This window comes from Chiloscyllium plagiosum, unplaced genomic scaffold (genome assembly GCF_037043375.1).
Source record: "Chiloscyllium plagiosum isolate Xiang-an unplaced genomic scaffold, Cpla_swu_hap1 HiC_scaffold_31, whole genome shotgun sequence".
Taxonomy (NCBI): Eukaryota; Metazoa; Chordata; class Chondrichthyes; order Orectolobiformes; family Hemiscylliidae; genus Chiloscyllium; species Chiloscyllium plagiosum.
This window is the reverse complement of record NW_028270169.1, coordinates 381,778-403,925: the sequence shown is the minus strand read 5'-3', so window position 1 is coordinate 403,925 and position 22,148 is coordinate 381,778. Positions and strand designations below refer to the sequence as shown.

Here is a 22,148-nt window from a genome sequence, read left to right as displayed (position 1 = left end):
TGGTTATGAACATAGAACAGGATAGCGCAGGAACAGCCACTTCTGCCTACCATATCTACACCGACCATGATGCCATTCTAATTTATCCTATCTGCCTGCATATGGTCTTTATTGCTCTATTCTTTGCCTGTTCATGTGACTGTCTAAATACCTGTTAAACATTGCTATCATATCTGCTTCTACTACTTTCCCGGCAGTGTGTTATGAGCACCTACAGTATCACCCTCTGTGATCACTTGTTATAAAAGCTCAACTGATTTACAGTATTAATGTCATTTAGGGAATGAAATCTGTTGTCCTTGCCTGCTGTCTACGTTAGTCCAGACCAACATGTGGAGAAGTCAGTGTTAGACTGGGGTGGACAAAGTTTAAAATCACACAACACCAGTTATAGTCCATCAGGTTTATTTGGAAGCACTAGTTTTCGGAGTGCTGCTCCTTCCATATAAACCATAACCTGGTGTTATGTGATTTTTAACATCAAAGTAGTTGACTCTAAACTTGCCCTGATTTCAAGAGCAATTAAATGCTGGTCATGACAGTGATACCAATATCCCACGAAATGATTTTAAAAAAGCTTACTTTTAAATATATTTTTATGTGCAGTATCATAGTCCCTGAGGTTCCCTCATTAAAATAAAAGTGGCTATGTATTGTAACATTCTTAAATTTAACAAGAACAAGAAGCATGAGATTTCTAATTTACTCAAAGATTACTCTTTTTAAACATTCGATTCCTCCTTCCCCACCCCACCCAAACACACACACACACAACAAAACACAAATAAGGAAGATAGAACAGCAGGTGGTCTTGGTAAGTCAAAAGGATCATTTCCTTTTGGAGGGTTGGTTAGCCCTGCTGGCTGGTTGGCTGGTTTGTGTTATAGTGTGATACCAACAGAACAGCATGGATTCATTCCCTGCACCAGCTGAGGTTACCAATGAAGGACCCATATTCTCAATATCTCCTGAGGTATCTAATGAGGGAGTAGCCTTCTAGGACTATAGCAACTTTACCTTATATGGGTGGCACGATGGCATAGTAGTTACGCCATACTGTTGTGGGTGCAAACTCACTGAGCTGAATAGCCTCTTTCTGCACTGTAGGGATTCTATGATCTTCTTTGAAATAAAAAAAATCAGAAGAACACAGTTCCAAATGAGTAGTCCAAAATTACAAAACTAGATGAATTGTTTCCATAATACTTTTCCTTTCTTTGATAACTCTTCGATGTATGCAGTGATGATTTGTCTTTCGTTCATTGATTGCTTGATTGGACCTGGATTCTTTCTGGTGTCTTTGGGGATTAGATAATTTCTTTCCGCATTTGAAAATGGACATTTCCCTGCTCTTTCGACAGGAGAGAGCAACTTTACAGAGGAAGGGAAGAGAAAATGATCGATGCAGATAGTGCCTCTGGGGGTCTTCTTTCTTCACTCTTTCTCTCTATTATAATTCCCTCACAGAGTCTGTGTTATGGTGCAGCCTGATCAATCAGAGGCTTGTTGCTATGCTGAGCACTCCTGACAAATGGTGCCACTTTGGCTGAACTCAATGTACCCCAAAAAGTAACTTTGACATGCATTTTCTAATACTAGATAATTGTTTTTCCAGTGTAACTGAGATTTATGCATGGGAACTGTAGTAGACTTACAGGGAATTGTCCAGGACATTGAAGATTCGGCTCAACAAAAGTCTTCCCACTGGAGCCCTTTGAAAACATCTGCTTGAATTAGAGAATTCAGAGGGTCTGCTTCAGTTAATTAAAAAGTTACTCAGAAATGGTTAAACTACTGAATAACTACACTAATCCTACCTTACCTGACATGTCCCCAGCTATACCTCCCTCAAACCCCAGTAGCTGACCTGACAGCTCTCTCCTCTACCCCAGGACCTAATGCACCTCCTCTATGTCCAGAACTGAAAGGCCCCCATCATTTGGGACCCAATCTCACCCTTTACTTCCCCTGTTGCCAAAAACAAACTCCCTTCCCCTACTCCAGACCAAGCTCCCCCTCCCTGCTCTGGATATGATGTTCCTTTCACCGGCTCCAGGTCCAATTTCCCCTGATTTCATCTGCTCTAGACCTGACCCCCTCTGACCTCTGCTCCAGGCTCATCCCCCTTCACTCACTCCACACTCAGCATTCATTTTCCTGCTCCATACCCTGACCCTCCTTACCCCACTCTATACCTGACACTTCTTCTCCTGTTCTGAACACAAACCACTTCTCTGCCCTGTTCTCCACTGCCCTCCCCGGACCCATCCTGGTATCCTTTCTCCTGTTTTGTACTCTTCCACCTTCCTCCTGCTTTATACCTGATCCCCACTTCTCCCATTAAGCTTAACTGGGTTAGCTTGCTTGAAAACAAGGAGGTATTGTAGAGTGTTACCAAGCTCACTATTTCTTTGTCTAACCTTTTCTATGTGCATCTTGCAGCCCTGAATACATCAAGAACCTTCAACATTGATACCAATATAAAAGTGCGATTCCAAAATAATGATGGCATTCTGTTTGGCCAGAATGTTGTCCAGTACAGTCATGGGTAAGAACATTTATTCGATTTTACTTTTTAAACTTTGCACAGACTTTAGAAACAACTGATTAACTACCATACTCAGCTGAAAAGACAGGGCAACACTGCTGTTGGCCATTTTTGAGCTCTGAAGGAATCCAATAGCACCCAGGAGATGGTGAACTGCTTGCTGTCAGAGCTTGGGTATGTTAAAAGGCAAAGAGCGCTCTTCCAAGAACTGCTAACTGGTCAGAGGACTGGCAGCTCATCATGCCCAACATTACCTCCAGAAGCAGTGGCTGCTGTTGGGACTGCAGATGATCAAGGCCAGAGAAGAGACCAGGGAATGAATTTAAGTCAGACTTGCTTAGACCTGAGATGTTGGTTAGGTGCATATATCAGCAGGGGCACTCCACTCTAAGCTGAAGAATGCTTCATTAGGAGCATTCCCCACAAATCCTGCAATCCCATCGAGACCACATGTAAGCCACCAGGTATCTTTGGGCAGCCTTCCCCCAAGGTATATCATTCCCTTGCTCCTTCTGCTGCTATTGTACCCAGTGGCTCAATGAGGTCTTTATGTAACCACAAATCAACCACTTACAAACTTCTGGATGCCACCAGGTGAGAAGGATAACTATGAGCTATCTCAACCCTGCTTTAATCAGGCAATAAGGAAGTGGCAGTCACTCCATGACTCAATTTCCATCACAATTTCATAGAGTCACCCCACTCACCCACACAGCCAGCTTCCATGGGGAAAAGTAAGTTATTCCCAATGTAGTTAATTATGTAAACCAGTGGTATGTTGAACATAAGATTAATCTTAAAGCAAAAGTACTGCGGATATTGGAGGTCTGAAACAACAAAAGAATTTGCTAGAAAATCTCAACAAGTCTGGCAGCATCAATGGTGAGTATTCAGAGTTATTGTTTAGGCCCAGTGACCCTTCTTCAGAGTTCAGTTATATAAAATTTATCGCATACCTTTCAGTGATTTTGTTTTACCTTATGATTTTCATTCACATCTTTTTGCTGTAGTGTTCAATGTTTTATGTTCTAAAGTCTGGCAGTAATGTTGAAATAAAATTCACCATGACACTACCACTCCATACCAACTATATCAAAAATAAACAAATCACCTTGTTGCATTGCCTTGGTGCCTGTTTCTGGAAGAAGCCATTTAATCCCTTGTGTATTTTTAATTAATTATTTTGTAGTCTGTTGGTCTTGCTGACTGAGCCATTTTATTGCTCATCTCTATTTGACCAGAGGGCAGTTTAGAGTCAGTCAAATTGCTGTGCGCCTGGAGTCACATGCAGGCAGATTAGGTAAGGATGACAATTTTTACATTTCATCATTTGCCACATCAGGGATTTGGACCTGTATCCGCAGAACATTAGCATTAGCTTCTAGAGTACTAGTGTGGTGACATTATAACTGTGCCACATAGTTTGATGGCCTTCCTGAAAATGAGACAATATGGGTTCTCGGTGGCTGTCCAGCTGGCAGGTGAGATCCCTGTCATCATATATTTGCAGTTCTCTGTAGAGAGAAAACATTCCTTCTAACGTTTCTTCCTCTACTTAAAACCATGCTTTCCACTTTTGCAGTGACATTCCAAGTGAAATAATTTATCAAAAACACAAACAGAATTTACTGGAAAAACTTAGCAGGTCTGGCAGCATGTGTGAAGAGAAAGCAGAGTTAACTTTTTGGATCCAGTGACCCTTCTTCAGAACTATTTGTAGCTAGGAAACTGCACACAATACTCAAGATGTGGCTCATATAAATGCAAGAAGACATCCCTATGCTGATACTAAAATCATCTCATTATGAAGGCCAGCATGCCATTAGCTTTCCTTGCCATCTGCTGCACCTGCATGCCAATCTTCAGTGACTGCTCAACCATGACATCCAGGTTTCATTGCACCTCACCTTTTCCTAAACCACCACAATTCAGATAATAATCTGCCTTCCTATTTTTGCCATCAAAATGGATAACCTCACATTTATCCACATCATATTTCATTAGTCAGGTATTTGCCCAGTCTGTCAAAGTCACCCTGCAGCCTCTTAGCATCCTCCTCACATCACAGACTGCCACCCAGCTTAGGAAACGGTTGGTACATATATAAAATAGTTTATTAACACAGCGAAAAAATTTCAAGGTTGTATCATATCTCCTGCCAATCCAAATTTGTGGGCGGCACAGTGGTTAGCACTGCTGCCTCACAGCGCCGGAGACCCGGGTTCAATTCCCGCCTCAGGCGACTGACTGTGTGGAGTTTGCACATTCTCCCTGTGTCTGCGTGGGTTTCCTCCGGGTGCTCTGGTTTCCTCTCACAGTCCAAAGCTGTGCAGGTCAGGTGAATTGGCCATGCTAAATTGCCCGTAGTGTTAGGTAAGGGGTAAATGTAAGGGTATGGGTGGGTTGCACTTCGGCGGGTCGGTGTGGACTTGTTGGGCCGAAGGGCGTGTTTCCACACTGTAATGTAATGTAAAAAAAAAGTCTTGGACTACATTTTTCTTGCAGGCAGGAAGCAGTGAGTTGGAATAAATGGATCCTTTTCAGAGTGACAGGCAATAATGAGTGTGGTACCACAGAGTTCAGTGCTGGGACCCCAGCTGTTCACAATATATATTAACAATTTGGGCGAAGGAATTGAATGCACAAGCTCCACAGTTACAGATGACACTAAGCTGGGTGGCAGTCTGTGATGTGAGGAGGATGCTAAGAGGCTGCAGGGTGACTTGGACAGACTGGGCAAATACCTGACTAATGAAATATGATGTGGATAAATGTGAGGTTATCCATTTTGATGGCAAAAATAGGAAGGTAGATTATTATCTGAATTGTGGTGGTTTAGGAAAAGGTGAGGTGCAATGAAACCTGGGTGTCATGGTTGAGCAGTCACTGAAGATTGGCATGCAGGTGCAGCAGATGGCAAGGAAAGCTAATGGCATGCTGGCCTTCATAATGAGATGATTTTAGTATCAGCATAGGGATGTCTTCTTGCATTTACATGAGCCACAACTTGAGTATTGTGTGCAGTTTTGGTCTCTTGGTCTGAGGAAGGACATTCTTACTATTGAGGAGTCCAGTGAAGATTCACCAGATTGATTCATGGGATGGCAAGACTGACATAAGAAACACTGGATTAACTGGGCTTGTATTGGCTGGAATTTAGAAGAATGAGGTCGGGGGGAATCTCATAGAATCATAAAATACTGATGGGACGTTTCACTGAGACAGTTGTGAACCTGTAGTATTCTCTACTGCAGAAAGCTCTTGGGGCTAGTTTCTTAGATATAATTAAGAAGGGAGCTGTACGTGACCTTTGTGGATAAAGTAATCGAGGGGTATGGAGAGAAAGAGGGAGTGGAATACTGAAATTGATCAGCCTTGATCATATTGAATGGTGGTACAGGCTCAAAGGGCCAAATAGCCTATTCCTGCATCGACTTTCTATGATTCTATGTTTCTTGTTGCCTCTCTCTAAATCATCACCACTTTATCACTTTCAGAATGCGTCTACATTTACATACAAAGTATCTCAATATGGCCCATTCAGTAATTTCGATAGTGTGATGCTGGAAAAGTTCAGCATGAGCCAACCCTTCATCAGGAGGACCTGATGAAGGGCTTACGCCTGAAACGTTGATTCTTCTGCTCCTCAGATGCTGCCTAACCTGCTGTGCTTTTTCAGCACCACACTCTCAACTCTAATCTCCAGCATCTGCAGTCCTCACTTTCTCCCATTCAGTAATTTGTACAGTTACAGTTATTTATTTCAATGTAGAACCATAGAAACAGCACAGAAAAAAAGCCATTCAGCCAATTATGTGTGAACAATTGATTGAACCAGCCACTTATTCTAATCCCACTTGCTGGCACTTAGTCCGTAACCTTGCAGGATCCAATGCTTCAGGTGGAGGTCTAGATTCCTTTTAAATGAGTTGAAAGTTTTCACCTCAACCACTAAATCAAGCAGTGAATTCCAGACACAAAATACCTTCTGGTTGAAAAGGTTGTTCCTTATGTCACCTCTAAACCTTCCACCAATCATTTTAAATGTGTGCACCTTGGTAATTGATCTCTGCTAGTGGAAACAGGTAATCCCTGTCCACTCTTTTCAAATTTCTCATGATTTTGTATATCTTGATTAAGTCACTCCTCAGCCTTCTCTGTTCAATGGAAAACAACCCAAGTCTTTTCTATCTTTCCCCATATCTGCAAGTCTTAAGCTCTAGCAATATTCTTGTAAATTTCTTCTGTTCACTTCTCCAGAGCAATATGTCCATCATGTAATGTGAAGAACAGAACAAAATTCCAGCTGTGGCCTAGTGACGTCTTATATGGATCCAGCATTACATATTTGCTTTTAAATCCAATACCTCGCCCAATGAAGGAAAGCATCCAATATGTCTGTTTTGCAACTTTACTTGCCTGTCCTGCCACTTTCAGTTCCCTGCTCTCAAGTCTCTCATGTACTCAAGCCCACTCAAAACCCTCTTATTTATTATGTGTTCCCTTGCTTTGTTTGCCCTCCCCAAATTCATGACTTTACACTTCTCCAGTTTAAATTCCATTTGCTACTTTCCCACCTACTCAATCAACCATTGATGTCTTCCTGCAGTCAGCAAACCACTTCACTATCACAGATTGGGATGCCTTCAGAAAGTAGCTGAGGGCAACTTAAAAAAGCAATAAAAGGCAGAGAAGATGAAATATGAGGGTAAGCTGGCTTGTTATATCAAAGAATGTTGCAAGAGTTTTTTGAGGTATACAAAAGGGAAGCGAAAGGCAAGAGTGGACATGAGACTGCTGGAAAATGAGGTTGGAGAAGTAGTCATCGGGAGCAAGGAAATGGTGAAGGAACTGAATAGGTACTTTGCATCAGTCTTCATAGTAGAAGACACCAGCTGCATAACAGGACTTCAATAGAGACAGGGACAGAAGTGCGTGTAATGGCCATCACTAAGGAGAAGGGGGCTGGGGAATATGAAGGGTCAGACGTAGATAAATCACTCAGACCAGATGAATTATACCCAGAGTTCTGAAGGAGATAACTGAGCAAATTTTGGAGGCATTGATGGTGATCTTTCAGGAATCACTGGAGTCAAGGAGGGTCCCTGAAGTCTGGAAAATGACTTATGTAACACCTGTATGAGAAAGAAGGAGGCAAAAGATGGTTATAAGCTGGTTAGCCTGACCTTGGACATTGGTTGGATTTTAGAGTCCGTTAATAAGGATGAGATTGCAGCCTTTTTGGAAGTACATGGTAAAATTAGGCTCTGTCAGCATGGCTTCGTCAAGGGGAGGTCATGCCTGACAGATCTGTTAGACAAAGGAGAGCCAGTGGATGTGATCCATTTCGATTTCCAGGTGGCCTTTGATAAGGTGCTGCACAGGAGACTGTAAGATAAAATAAGATCTCATTTGTGTTAGGGGCAAGTCACTAGATAGAGGATTGGCTGACTGGCAGAAGGCAGAAAGTGGGGATAAAGGGTTCTTTTTCAGAAAGGCAGCTGGTGACTAGTAAGGTTCTGCAAGGGTAAGTGTTAGAATCACAACTTTTCACTTTATATATTAATGATCTAGATGAAAGAACTGAGGGCATTCTGGCTCAGTTTGCAGATAATACAAAGATAGGTAGAAGGACAGGTAGCACAGAGGAGGTGGGGAGGCTGCAGAAGGATTTGGACAGGTTAGGAGAGTGGGCAAAGGAGTGGCAGATGGAATACAATGTGGGATGCACTTTGGTAGGAAGCAAAAAAGGCATGGACTATTTTCTAAATGGGGATACAATTCGGAAGTCTGAAGTACAAAGAGACTTGTAAAATCTAATCCAGGATTCTTTCAAAGTAAACTTACAGGTTTAGTTAGTAGTGAAGAAGGCAAATGCAGTAATGGCATTTATTTTGAGAGGACTTGAATATGAAAGCAGGGATGTACTTCTGAGGATCTATAATGCTGTGGTCAGACCACATTTGGAGAATTGTGTGCAGTTTTGGCCCAAAATTTCAGGAAAGATGAACTGACCCTGGAGTGTGTGCAGTGGAGGTTCACGAGGAGTTTAAGGTTGAGGAAGCAAGGAACTGGCACAGCTTTAGAGGATTGCAGGGTAGCTACAAAAGAACTCGAAAATGGATTGAGGAGAGCTAGGAGGGAGTATGAAAGAGCCTTGGTGGGAGGGATTAGGGAAAACCCAAGGCGTTCTCCACTTACATGAGGAATAAGAGAATGATCAGAGAGAGGGTAGGGCCAATCAGGGATAGTGGAGGGACTTGTGCCTGGAATCTGAAGAGGTAGAGGAGGCCCTAAATGAGTTTTTACATTGGTGTTCACGAGAGAGAGGGACCTTGTTGATAGTGATGTTACCGTGGACCAGGTTAATAGGCTTGAACAGATTGATATCAAGAAAGTGAATGTATTAAAAATTCTGGGAAGCATCACGATAGATAAATATATGGGAAGCAAAGAATGAGATTGCTGTGCCTCTGGCGATGATCTTTGCATCCTCATTCTCCATAGGAGTAGTACTGGATGATTGGAGAGAGGCGAATGTTGTTCCTTTGTTCAAGAAAGAGAATAGGGAAATCCCTGGGAACGACAGACCGGTCAGTCATAGGCCTGTGGTAAGCAAGCTACTGGGAAGGATTCTGAAAGATAGGATTTATGACTATTTGGAAGAACATAGTTTGATTAAAGATAGTCAACATAGCTTTGTGAGGGGCAGGTCATGCATCACAAGTCTTATTGAGTTCTTTGGGGATGTGTCGAGACAAGTTGAGCAGTGGATGTGGTGTATATGGATTTCAGTAAGGCATTGGTTAAGGTTCCCCACGATAGGCTCATTCAGAAAGTTAGGAGATATGGGATACAGGGAAATGTGGATGTCTGGATACAGAATTGGTTGACCAAAAAAAAGATAGCAAGTGATAGTGGGTGGAAAGTATTCCGCCTGGAGGTCGGTGACTAGTGTTGTTCTGCAGGGATCTGTTCTTGGGCCATTCTCTTGTAGTCCTTATAAATGACTTGGATGAAGAAGTGGAAGGATGGGTTAGTAGGTTTGCTGATGACATAAATGTCAGTGGTGTTGTAGATAGTGTCGAGGGCTGTTACAGGCTACAGCAAGACATTGACAGGTGCAGAGCTTGTCTGAGAAGTGGCAGATGGAGCTCAACCTAGATAAATGTGGAGTGATTCATTTTGGAAGGTTGAATTTGAATGCTGAATACAGGGTTAAAGACAGCATTCTTGTCAGTGTGGAGGAACAGAGGGATCTTGGGGTCCATGTACATAGATCCCTCAAAGTTGCCATCCAAGTTGACAGGGTTGTTCACAAGTCATATGGTGTTTTGGCTTTCATTAGCAGTGGGATTGAGTTTAAAACCATGAGGTTTTGTTGCAGCTCGATAAAACCCTGGTTAGACCATACTTGGAATATTGTGCAGGGAAGGTCATGTCTTACAAACCAAATAGAATTCTTTGAAGAGATGGGAGATGGTAAAGGTATTGATGAGGGAAGGGATGTAGATGTCATACACATGTTAAGGTTTTGCTAAGTTTCCCCATGGTAGGCTGATGGGGAAGGAGAAGTCGCATGGAGTCCAAGGTGTTCTTGCTAGATGGATAGAGAACATGCTTCAGAGAGTAGTAGTGGAAAGGAGCTTCTCCAAATGGAGACCTGTGACCAGTTATTCTACAAGGCATTAAGGTCGACAAGTCCCCAGGTCCAGATAGGATCTATCCTGGGTTACTGAGGGAAGCAAGAGCGGAAATAGCTGGGGCTTTAACAGATATCTTTTCAGTATCCTTGAAAATGGGAGAGATCCCAGAGCAGAGAATTGCTAATGTTGTCCCCTTGTTTAAGAAGGGTAGCAGGGATAAAACAGGTAATTATACATCTGTGAGCCTGACGTCAGTGGTAGGGAAGCTACTGGAGAAGATACTAAGGGATAGGATATATACTGATTTGGAAGAAAATGGGCTTATCACTGATAGGCAGCATGGTTTTGTATCCAGTTCTGGTGGCCTCAATATAGGAAGGATGTAGATGCTTTAGAAAGAGTGCAAAGGAGATTTACCAGGATGCTGCTTGGATTGGAGGGCTTGTCTTATGAAGAGAGGTTGAGTGAGCTAGTGTTTTTCATACTGGAGAGAAGAAAGAAGAGATAGAGGTGTACAAAGTAATAAGAGGCATAGGTAGAGTAGATAGCCAGTGACTTTTCCCCAGGGCAGAAATGACTGTCACACGGGTTCATAATTTTAAGCAGTGGTAGTAGAGTCAGAGATGTTAGGAACATTTAAGTGACTGCCAGACAAGCACATGGACTGCAGTAAATTGAGGGGTGTGTAGGTTATGTTGATCTTTGATTAAGATAAATGCTCGGCACAACATCGTGGGCCGAAGGACCTGTACTGTGCTAGTTCTATATGCAGTGTTCTGTGTTCTAATGAAAAACGTAACATAGGAACGTTTGAGGACTCTGGGTTAATACTCGGAGTTTAGAAGGATAAGGGGTGATCGAATTGAAACATATAGAGTAGATGTTGGGAAGATGTTGGGAAATGGTCAATACAGAGTAGATGTTGGAAAGATTGGTAGTAGACACTAGGACTCGAGGGCATGGCTTTAGACTAAAAGGAAGACCTTTTAGAACTGAGATAAGGAGAAACGTCTTTAGCCAGAGAGTGGTGAATCTATGGAATTCATTGCTACAGAAGGCTGTGGAAACCAAGTCATTAAGTATATTTAAGATTGAGATAGATAGGTTCTTGAGTATCAAGGGGATCAATGATTACAGGGAGAAAGCAGAAGAGTGGGGTTGAGAAACTTATTAGCCATGAATGAATGGTGGAGCAGACTCAATGGGCTGAATGGCCTAATTTCTGCTCCTATGTCTTAGGATTTTATGGTCTTACTCATGTTATACATTAATGATCTGGTCAAAGGAATTAACGGCATTATTAGTAAGTTTGCAGATGACACAAAGAAGGAGGGGTACGTAGTATTAACAAAATGGGAAGGCTAGGCATATGGGCAAAGGAGTGGCTGATGGAATGCACTGTGGAATGGATGAGGTTATACACTTTGATAGGAAGAATAGAAGCTTAGACTATTTTTTAAATGGGAAAAGACTTAGAAATTTGAAGCACAAAGGGACTTGGGAGTCCTATTTCAGGACTCGCATTCATTTTGGGAAGATCAGAATACAAGAGCAAGGACATACTACTGAAGCTGTATGAGGCTCTGGTCAGACATTATTTGAAATATTGTGAGCAGTTTAGGCCCTGTATCTAAGGGAGGATGTGCTTGCATTGGAGGGGATCCAGATGAGTTTCACAAGAATGATCCCATGAATGAAATCCTTGTCATTTGAGGACAGGTTAAGGACACTGGGTCACTACCTGGAATTTAGAAGGTTGAAGGGGGATCGCATAGAAATTTAAAGAATACTGAGAGGCCTGGATAGAGTGACATGGAGAAGATGTTTCCACTAGTTGGAGAGGCTGGGACCTGGGGGGACAATCCTTTTGAACTGAGATGAGGAGGAAATTCTTCAGCCAGAGGATGGTTAATCTGTGGAATTAACTGTCATTTAGTCAGAGAAAGTTAGAGAAAATGGGTGAGATTCTTAACGTCACAGAAAATATTAATTTGTAAGAGGATCAAAGAATACAGGGAGAAGGTAGGAGACCGGGTTTGAGAAGCACATGATCCATGATTGAATAGTGGAGTAGACTTGATGGGATAAATTACCTAATTCTGCTCCTACATGTTATGGTCCTATGGTATTCCAAGTTTCATTATTCAGTTCAACCTGTACTTCCTGTATTTATCTAAGTTTCATTAATTTTTTTTTGAGATTGTTGTAAGCTCCATTTTTATCTTTTTATCTTACCCTGTATGCTTCTGGATAACTGGGTGCTCTAGATTTGGCAATGTCATCATTTTTACTGTGGGTACATACTTACACTGTACTAGCAGAATTTCACTTTTGAGTGCCTCCTACTGATTTGTAACTGAAATTACTTAAAGAAGCTGTAACCAGCCCATTTTTGCCAGATAATCCCACAACTTTGCAAAATTTTCCATCTCTCAAATTAAAACGTTTTCTCTCAATCTATCTTTTTCTCTTTCCATAATAATGCAAAATCTAACATAATTATGATCACTGTGTCCAAAATAGTCACCCACTGCTACTTCACCCAACTAACTACTTATTTCCCAATACTAATTTTTTTTAATAGATATTTTTATTAGAAATTTAACATTTTTACAAGTTTACAAAAATAAACAAAACTCTCAGATATAAACATTGATATACAATTAGCTCAAATATACAATAGCCAAAATTTAACAAAAAAAACAAAAAAAAAACGAAAAAGAAGAAAAAAAAACAAAACTCAACTATCTACTAATCTAACCTACAACTAACCAGAGTGTATATTTAAGTCTCTTACATGCTCGGAATGTGTTAACATCAGATGTAATAAAACCCGTATTCGTGCGGGATTCCTCCCCCGAGGGGCCCCGGACCAGCCAGGTTTGTAATCTCAATTAAATAAAAGCCCTTGTTAGGATAGCCGAAATATCTGTATTTATGTAATTCAAGAAGGGCTGCCATATTTTATAAAATAATTCGGTCTTTCGGTGCACCATATTTGTAAGGAAGTCAAGGGGAATACATTCCATAATTAATCTGTGCCAATTTGAAAGTCCAGGGGGCCCTCAGCCGCCCAGTTCACCAAAATATTTTTCCTTGCACAGAAAGAAAGAATAGAAAATAGTCTCTTCCTGTACGTGTCCAGGGAGGGAAAGTTCGAAAAGCCAAAGAGGAGAGATACAGGGTCCACTTTAATTTCCGTTCCTAAAATTTCTGTCAGGGTACTTGCTACTTTAGTCCAATATCTACGGATCTTATGACAGGTCCATAAGCAACGTACAAGAGTGCCCACCTCTATTTTGCATTTAGGACACATTGGAAATGCTCCTGCCTTAAATTTTGCCAATTGAACCGGTGCTATATGGGCCCTATGAAGTATCTTCAGCTGGATAGCCTGGGTTCTGTTACAGATAGTAATTCTTCTAGCATTTTCCCAAATATCATTCCACATTTCTATAGAGATTTCTAGTCTCAAATCCTGATCCCATGTTTTAAGCAGATTATCCATATCTCCCGATACTTCATCATGTAGTAAATGATAAATAGTACTGACGGAAGATACCCCCACTGGTCGTAGGACACTACATTCTCTATCTGATTTATAAAGACTATCTAATAACGTAGTCTTCTTCTGTATATAATCTCGAATTTGGAAGTATCGAAAGAGGTCTCCATTAGGTAATCCGAATTTCTGACGCAGCTGTTCAAAAGACATCAGGACCCCATCTTTAAATAGATCCCCTAAAAATGAGATACCCCTGGATCTCCAGTGTTTAAAAGTGGCATCTGTTAACCCCAGTTGGAATCCCCATGCTCCCACTATCGGTGCATAGGGGAATGTTTTATGTGAATTGCCCTCATTTTGCCGCATTATATTCCAAGCCTTGATTGTATTTAGTATTATAGGGTTTTTACAGTGATCTGTAATGATTTTCCTCTTGTCTGAGAATAAAAGGTTAATAAGTGGGTATTTTACTTGAGAGGCCTCGATGTCCAACCAGATTGATTGTGGATCAGACAAGACCCAATCAGCTATGTAACTTAATAGGGAACTTAACTGATATTTCCTAAAGTCTGGGAAGTCCAATCCACCCCTTGCCTGTGGAAGCTGTAGCTTCTTCAGCTTAATGAGGGGCCGCCTATGATTCCATATAAAGGAACCCAGCCAGCCATATAATTTACATAAAGCCGTCCTCGGCAGCATCACCGGAAGCATTCTCATAGGATATAGGAGACGGGGCAGGACATTCATTTTGATTAGTGCTATTCTACCCAACCAGGAAATTGGTAGGTCTCCCCATCGCTGGAGGTCCTGCCTTATCCTTTCCAGTAAATACACAAAATTAGCCTTACACAACTGACCAAATACTGGAGTAATAAAAATGCCTAAATATAAGAAGCCCTCCAGGGACCAACGAAAGGGAAAAAGGGATCCATCCGCTAAGCGGGGTATCATAGCAAGACCACACATTGGCATAGCCTCCGATTTTGATAAATTAATTTTACAGCCTGAGAATGCACTAAATGTATTGATAACTTGGATTAGGCGAGGTATGGACATCAGAGGGTTACTGAGGAATAGAAGAACATCATCTGCAAAAAGGGTAATTTTATGTTTACCTGTACCAATCCTTGGGGCCACTATATTAGGATCAGCTCATATAGCTTCTGCTAGTGGTTCAATTATTAGCGTAAATAACAATGGCGAGAGGGGACATCCCTGACGGCAGCCCCAAACCACACTGAAGCTATCCGAACCTAATCCATTGGTAACCACAACTGCTTTGGGATCACTATACAATGTTGAGACCCATTTGGTAAACACCTGTCCAATGCCAAACCTTTCCAATGTGTAAAACAAATATGACCATTCTACCCTATCAAATGCCTTTTCCGCATCTAATGAAACCACTACTCCTGATATCTTTCCCTGATGACAGGCTTGAATCATATTCAGAGCCCTTCTAATATTATTGGATGATCTATGGCCCTTAATAAACCCCGTCTGATCCTCCTTTATAATATGTGGCAGTATCCTTTCTAGTCTCAGTGCTAACGTTTTAGAAAGGATTTTAAAATCTACATTTAGCAAGGATATTGGTCTGTATGATGTACAATCTTCTGGGTCCTTTCCTTTTTTAAGGATAAGAGAGATATTTGCCTCTTTCAGCGAAGGCGGGAGACAGCCCTGACTATATGCATAGTTATACATGTCCATAAGTGGACCAGCCAATATTTCTGTAAATTCTTTATAGAATTCAGCTTGAAAACCATCTGGGCCTGGCGCCTTACCATTCTGAAGTTGCCTAATTACATCAAGTATTTCTTGGACTGTAAGAGGAGCATTTAGGACCGATACTTGTTCCGGAGTTAGGCCTGGAAAGGTCAAACTTTTTAAAAATGACTGCATCCTCCTCGTCCTATCTTCACAATCCTGTGATTTATATAACTCAGAATAAAATTCTCTAAAGATCGCATTAATCTTTTTATGATCATGAGTCAAAATACCCGTACTTTCCTTGATAGACGTAATAGTCTGAGGGGCCTTTTTTTTCTTTGCAAGAAATGCTAAGTATCTAGCCGGTTTGTCGCCATATTCATATAACCTTTGTTTTGCAAATAATATTTCCCTCTTAGCCATTTGAGTAAGCGTAGTGTTTAGAGCTGTCCTAAGAGCTGTAATCCTTTGCAATTTAATAATAGAAGGTCTATCAGTGTATGCTGTTTCAGCCACTTTTAAGCGGGCTTCAAGCAGACGCTGTTGTTCTCCCTTCAATTTCTTCTGGGTCGCTGAGTAGGAGATGATCAAACCTCGTGTGTAAGCTTTGATGGTCTCCCGGGTTGCTAGCTGTACCTGAATTAATTTCTAAAAAAGTTTTAAATTCTTGAGAGAAGTACTTTACAAATTTACTATCTTTCATTAGGAAGGGGTCCATACGCCAATGCGAGGGGATGTCCCATTGTTCCTCGCCTTAGTTTCCATATATACAGCAGCGTGATCAGAAATATTTTACAGGATGATATGGAATTTTAAAAAATCGAGGGGGCAAAAAACATATCAATTCTGGTATGACATTTATGTGGATTAGAGTAGAAAGAAAAATCTCTGCCCTGTGGATGAAGACATCTCCATACATCTACTAATCCTAATTCTTTGTTCAAATCCATCAATTGTCTAGATCTGGGAGATACTCCTGCAGTACTCTTGGGAATCCTAACTATTTCCGGATCCATAATACAATTAAAGTCTACCCCTATAATTATATGACGGGCATCAAAAGCCATCAATTTTGAAAAGGCTTCCGTTATAAATTTAAAGGGGTGTGCCGGGGGGCAGTACAAATTTAAAATCCCATATTCCTCTCCATTTATGAGGGCTTTAATCAAGATATATCGTCCAGATTCGTCTTTTATCTGCTTTAGGATTTTGAAAGGGAAATTCTTCCGAACAAGAATAACAACTCCCCTGCTTTTTGAGCTAAAAGAAGAAAAAAAGGCCTGATCAAATCCGCCCTGTCGTAATTTCAAGTGTTCTTTATCCGACAGGTGTGTCTCCTGTAGGAGAGCTATATTAACTCTTTCCTTCTTAAGATTTGATAATATTTTCTTCCTTTTGACTGGCGAATTACTCCCCTTGACATTCCAGGTGCACCACTTAACCGACTGATCAACCATAATCCTCTGGGCCACTCCTAGACCCTTCAGGAGGGGGAACCCTATCCAGAACATCCTGAGCGTAAAACATATAAAATTTACAAAAATAAAACCTCTTTAATACACCCACAACAATACAATAAAAATCTATTTCTAAATAAAAAAAAATAAAACGTATCTAAGTGGAGATTTTCCCCCTTGTTCCCAGGGGGTGTCACTTCCTCTCCAAAAGTCCATCATATCCTCTCCCAACCAATGCCCCACCCTTGACCCAGGCACTCCTCAATAAAATGAGGAGAATTCAAATATAATACAAAGCTAGAGTTAACAGTGAGCACCCTATCCCACCCATACCAACACCTGGATATATTTGGTAATGTTAATACCATATATAAACATATAACTATAAAATTACCACCTCAACAAATAATAATTAAATATAATAATACAAAATAACAAGGGGAAAACAACCCCTCTCCTAGAGACAAAGGTAAAATTGAATAAGGTAACCACCTTCCCCCACCAACATTAACCAAACCCCCCAGCTTTTATATATATATATATATATATACATATACACACACATATACATACATCCCTCATATATACATAAAATAATAACAGAAAACAACCCCGGGAGGGGGGGGGGGGGGGGAGAGAAAATCAAATCCCTCTCCCCACCCCCCATGATAATATTAAACAGTAAGGTAAGAGAAAAAAAAAAGGGGGGATATAAACCAAAGCGGGGGGAAAGGCAAACCAACATCCATTATGTCTTACTGTTTATCTAAGAGAGTCCAAGAATTCCTTAGCCTTTTCTGGTGATCCAAAGTTATATACGGATCCTTCATGGTTAAAGCGTAACGTCGCTGGGTAGCATAAGGTGTACTGAATATTTAAGTCCCTTAAATGCTTCTTCGCCTCGTCGAATGCCTTCCTCTTTCGAACCAGAGCCGGGGAAAAGTCCTGAAATAGCATGATCTTGGATCTTTTTTAGATCATAGCTTGGGGGTCTTTTCCGAGACTTCTAGGGGCTTCTAGGAGTATCTGCCTCTCCTTGTAGCTCAGCAGCCGGAACAGGACCGGGCGTGGACGCTGGTTCGAGCCGGGCCCGCGTATTGCGACCCGGTAGGCCCATTCCACCCTTACCTGCCCTGATCCAGCTTGCAGATTTAAAAGCTGTGGCAGCCACTGCTCCAGGAATGCTGTAAGCTGGCCTTTCTCTTCCCGTTCGGGAAGGCCCAGCAAACGAATATTTTTTCGACGACCTCGATTATCGAGGTCTCAATATGATTTTCCAAGGTCCGGACTTGCTGTTCGAGAGTCCGGACCTGATCCACGGCCGATTGAGCGGTAGTTTCGGAGGTCGCGGCCTTTAACTCCGCCCCTCCGACTCGGCGCTCAATTTCTTGGATTTCTCGGTGGTGCTTCGCGGCCGAGAGCGAGTCCCAACGATTTCTGGATTCTGCAATAAAGGCATCGATCTTCGAATCCAGCTTGGAAATCATTTCTGCAAGGCTTGTTACTGTAGGTAAGTCCCCCGGGGCGGCTGTGGATGCCTCTGCTGCAGCTGGAGAGGGTGGGGGAGGGGTTCCTGCTTGCTGAGAGCTGTTGGCTCCCTTCCCTTTAGTCATTTTTACTTAGGATTAAATTGTTTAAATGTAATATTACACAACTAATTAAATTACACAACTATTATAAATGATTTGGTGAGCGTGGTAGGGGGTGGGTGACCCACTGTACCCAAGTCTTGGGAGGAGCACTATAGACTCAGTCTTGCTGGGTCGCCGCCATCTTGGATCCCCACCAATACTAATTTTAAAATTAAACTCTCCTTTGTTGGGTTGTTCTATGCTCACCAGAAACAGTATTTTGAATAGAAACATAAAATAGGAGGAGGACTAAGCCATTGGCCCCTCAAACCCACTGTACCATTCAGCATCTCAACATTATATTCCTGCTCTCTTGCATACCCCGCTGACATATTTACTCCAATAATCTATTTCTGTTTTTAAATATATTTAGTAGCTTGGCCTTCACAGTCTTCAATGGTAGAGAATTCCACATGTTTACCACCTTCTAAGTGAAGAAATCTTTCCTCGTCTTAGTCTGAAATGGCCTACAGGTGTGACCTCATGCAATGGACCCCAGCCAGGGGAAACATTATTCCCACATCTTGCCTACTCAGCCCTGTCAGTATATTATATGCTCCACTGTGAAACCCTCTCATTATTCTAAATGCCAGTGAATATAGGTCCAACCAATCTCTTCTCATACATGGGACAGACCTGCCATCCCAAGAATCAGTCTGGGGAACTTTTGCCGCACTCCCTCGGTGGCAAGTATATCTTTTTTCAGATAAAGAGATCAAAACAGCACACAATAATCCAAGTGCAGTCTTACCAAGGCTCTGTACAGCTGTATTTAAACAATTTTACAACAAAGGACTGTAAAGCATTTTTCTTCCTAACTGCATGCTGCACCTGCTTGCTTACTTTCAGTAACTGATGTACGAGGACACTAAGGTCTCTTTGTACAACAACATTTTCCAATCTATCATAATTTAAATAACACACTATCATGCTGTTTTTTTCTACCGAAATGGATAACTTCACAATTGAGCATGTTATACTGCTTGTGCCATTTATTTGCCTACTCACTGTGCTTGTCTAAATTGCCCTGAAGCCTCTTTACATCTTCCTCAACACTCACATTCCCATGCAGTTTTATACTGTAAGCAAACTTGAAAATATTACATTTGATTCCCTTATCCAAATCCTTGATCTACATTATGAATACATGAGGCATAAGCATTGATTCCTCTGGTACTCCACTCAGAAAATAACCCATTTACTCCTACTCTGTTTCCTGTCTGCTAAAAAAATTCTTATTCCACACCAGTATATTACTCTCAATCCATGTGCTTTAACTTTGTTCACTAAGCTTTGTGAAAATCCAAATGCACTACATTCTTTCGACTAGTTATGTCCTCCAAAATTTCAGCAGTTATGTCAAATGTGATTTCCTTCTCATAACTCCAACTTTACGTTGTGTAACCCCGTTGATATTTTCCAAGTATCCTGTTATCACATCCTTTATAATAGATTCTACAACTTTCCTGACTACTGATACTGGGCTAAACAGTGTATAATTTCCAGTTTTTCTACCTCCCTCAAATTTTTAAAAATGGGATTATATTTTGCACTCTAATCTGCTGAGACTGTTCCAGAGTCTGTAGAATTTTAGATGATAACCAATGCATCTATTATTTCCTCAGTCATCTGCTTTAGTATCGAAGATATAGATTATCAGGTGTTGAGGATTTACCAGTTTTCAATCCTATTAGTTTCTGCAGCACTTTTCAAAAAGTTAATATTAATTTCTTTCAATTCTTCTTTTCTAAAAAAAACCTTGCTTCCCAAGCATTTTTAACAAATTATTTGTGTTTTCTCCTGGGAAGACATAACTAAAGTAGCTCTTTAATTTTTCTCCATTATTGTTCTCCCTTATCAATTATCCTGTTTCAGACTGTAAGGGACCCCCATCCATCTGCACTAATCTTTTTCTTTTCACATGCTTATGGAAACTCTTGCAGTCTGCCTTTATGTTCCTTGCAAGTTTACCCTTGAACTCTATTTTTCGCCTCTTAATTAACCTCTTGGTCTTCTTCTGCTGAATTATAAACTGCTCCCTCAGACTAGCTACATTTTCTAGCAACTTTGAATTGAATTGAATTTATTGTCATGTGTACTGTGGCACAGTGAAAAGCTTTGTCTTGCGAGTAATACAAGCAGATCACAGAGTTAAAATTAGCATATTAATTAAATATTAAAGTAGTAATTAAATAATAGGTATACAGCGGCAATGCTAAGAGTTTGTGAGTCCATTCAGTATTCTAACAACAGTAGGGTAGAAACTGTTTCGAGACCAGCTGGTGCATATTCAGGCTGCTGTACCTTCTCCCCGATGGTAGAGGTTGTAGAAAAGCATTGCCAGGGTGGGATGGATCTATGAGAATGCTGGCGGCCTTCCCTTGACAGCAGGCCTGGTAGATGGATTCTATAGATAGGAGGTTGACCTTTGTGATTGTCCAGGCCGAGTTCACCACTCTCTGTAACCATCTCCAATCTTGAATGGTAGAGTTGCCATACCAGGTAGTGATACATTCAGACAGAATGCTCTCAGAGGCGCACCTCTAAAAGTTGGCAAAGGTATTCGCCGTCTGAGCTGCCTGAGGAAGAAGACATTGTTGGGCCTTTGTAACAGTGCATCCACATGAAGAGTCCAAGAAAGCTTGTTGTTGATGAGCACTCCCAGGAGCTTGACACTCTCCACTTGTTCCACCTCTGTGCTATTAATGTGTTGCGGGGGGCTTGAGTAACATCTTTATATGACCTGTCTTTGAATTAAATACTGTCCTTAATTTCTTTTGTTAGCTACGGTTGAGCCACTTTTTCATTTGCATTCCTTTGTAGGAAAAGAAGGTATAACTTGATCTTATTCAAGAATTTTGTTCTGTCTGCTCTTTTCAAACTGCTTGTGTCCCAAAAATCTACAATTATGACTATACTATTGTTTTTGCACGCAGAAATGTGCCTACATATATGCTTCTTTAACTTTCTACAAGTATTTGGGGATCTATGGCAAATGCCTAGAAGTGTAGCTACCCTTTTTCTTTTCTGAGTTCAACCCACACAGCCTTGTTTGATGCTTCCTTTCATATATCATTCCTCCTCATAACTGATTTAACTAATAATGTTACACCCCCATCTTTTTATTCCCTTCTCATTCCTGGCTGAAACCTTTCTAGTCAAAGTGTGGTGCTGGGAAAGAACAGCAGGTCAGGCAGCATCCAAGGAGCAGGAGAGTCAACATTTTGGGCATAAACCCTTTATCAGGAATGTGGAGGGTGAAGGGGGCTGAAGATAAATAGGGGGGTGGGGGTTGAGGGGAAGGGAGCTGGGAAGGCACTAGGTGGATGCACGTGGAGGGTAATAGTGATATTCCTACAAAATTCCTTGAAGCATGGCATTCCAACCAGAACTCTATCAATAAACACATTGAGTTAGACCCCATCTACCACCCCCTGAGAAAAAGAACAGGAAATGATATCACCACAGGAAAGACATCACCACAGGAAATAATATCACCAACCCAAAGAAACCCAAACATATAAATAGGAATCATGTACATTGCTTCACCTGAGGCCCACTGACGATGTTACCGAGTAGGGTGACAAAACGTCTAGAAATGAACCACCCAGCTCAGCGAGCAAACCTACATCCAGAAACTCAACCTGA

The 22,148-nt window shown here is 41.3% G+C and overlaps 1 protein-coding gene across 3 annotated transcripts in view; it reads left to right on the top strand.

The window, feature by feature from the left end:
* LOC122561888 (integrin alpha-E-like) overlaps positions 1-22,148 on the top strand; it is a 397,374-nt gene that overhangs the window by 12,147 nt on the left and 363,079 nt on the right. For all 3 annotated transcript variants that reach the window (XR_006315137.2, XM_043714220.2, XM_043714221.2), the window contains exon 2: positions 2,443-2,548. Coding sequence is in view for 1 of the 3 variants with exons in the window: in XM_043714220.2 (XP_043570155.2) it covers positions 2,443-2,548 (106 nt within the window). In the remaining 2 variants the exon portion in view is untranslated. The remainder of the gene's footprint in view (positions 1-2,442; positions 2,549-22,148) is intronic.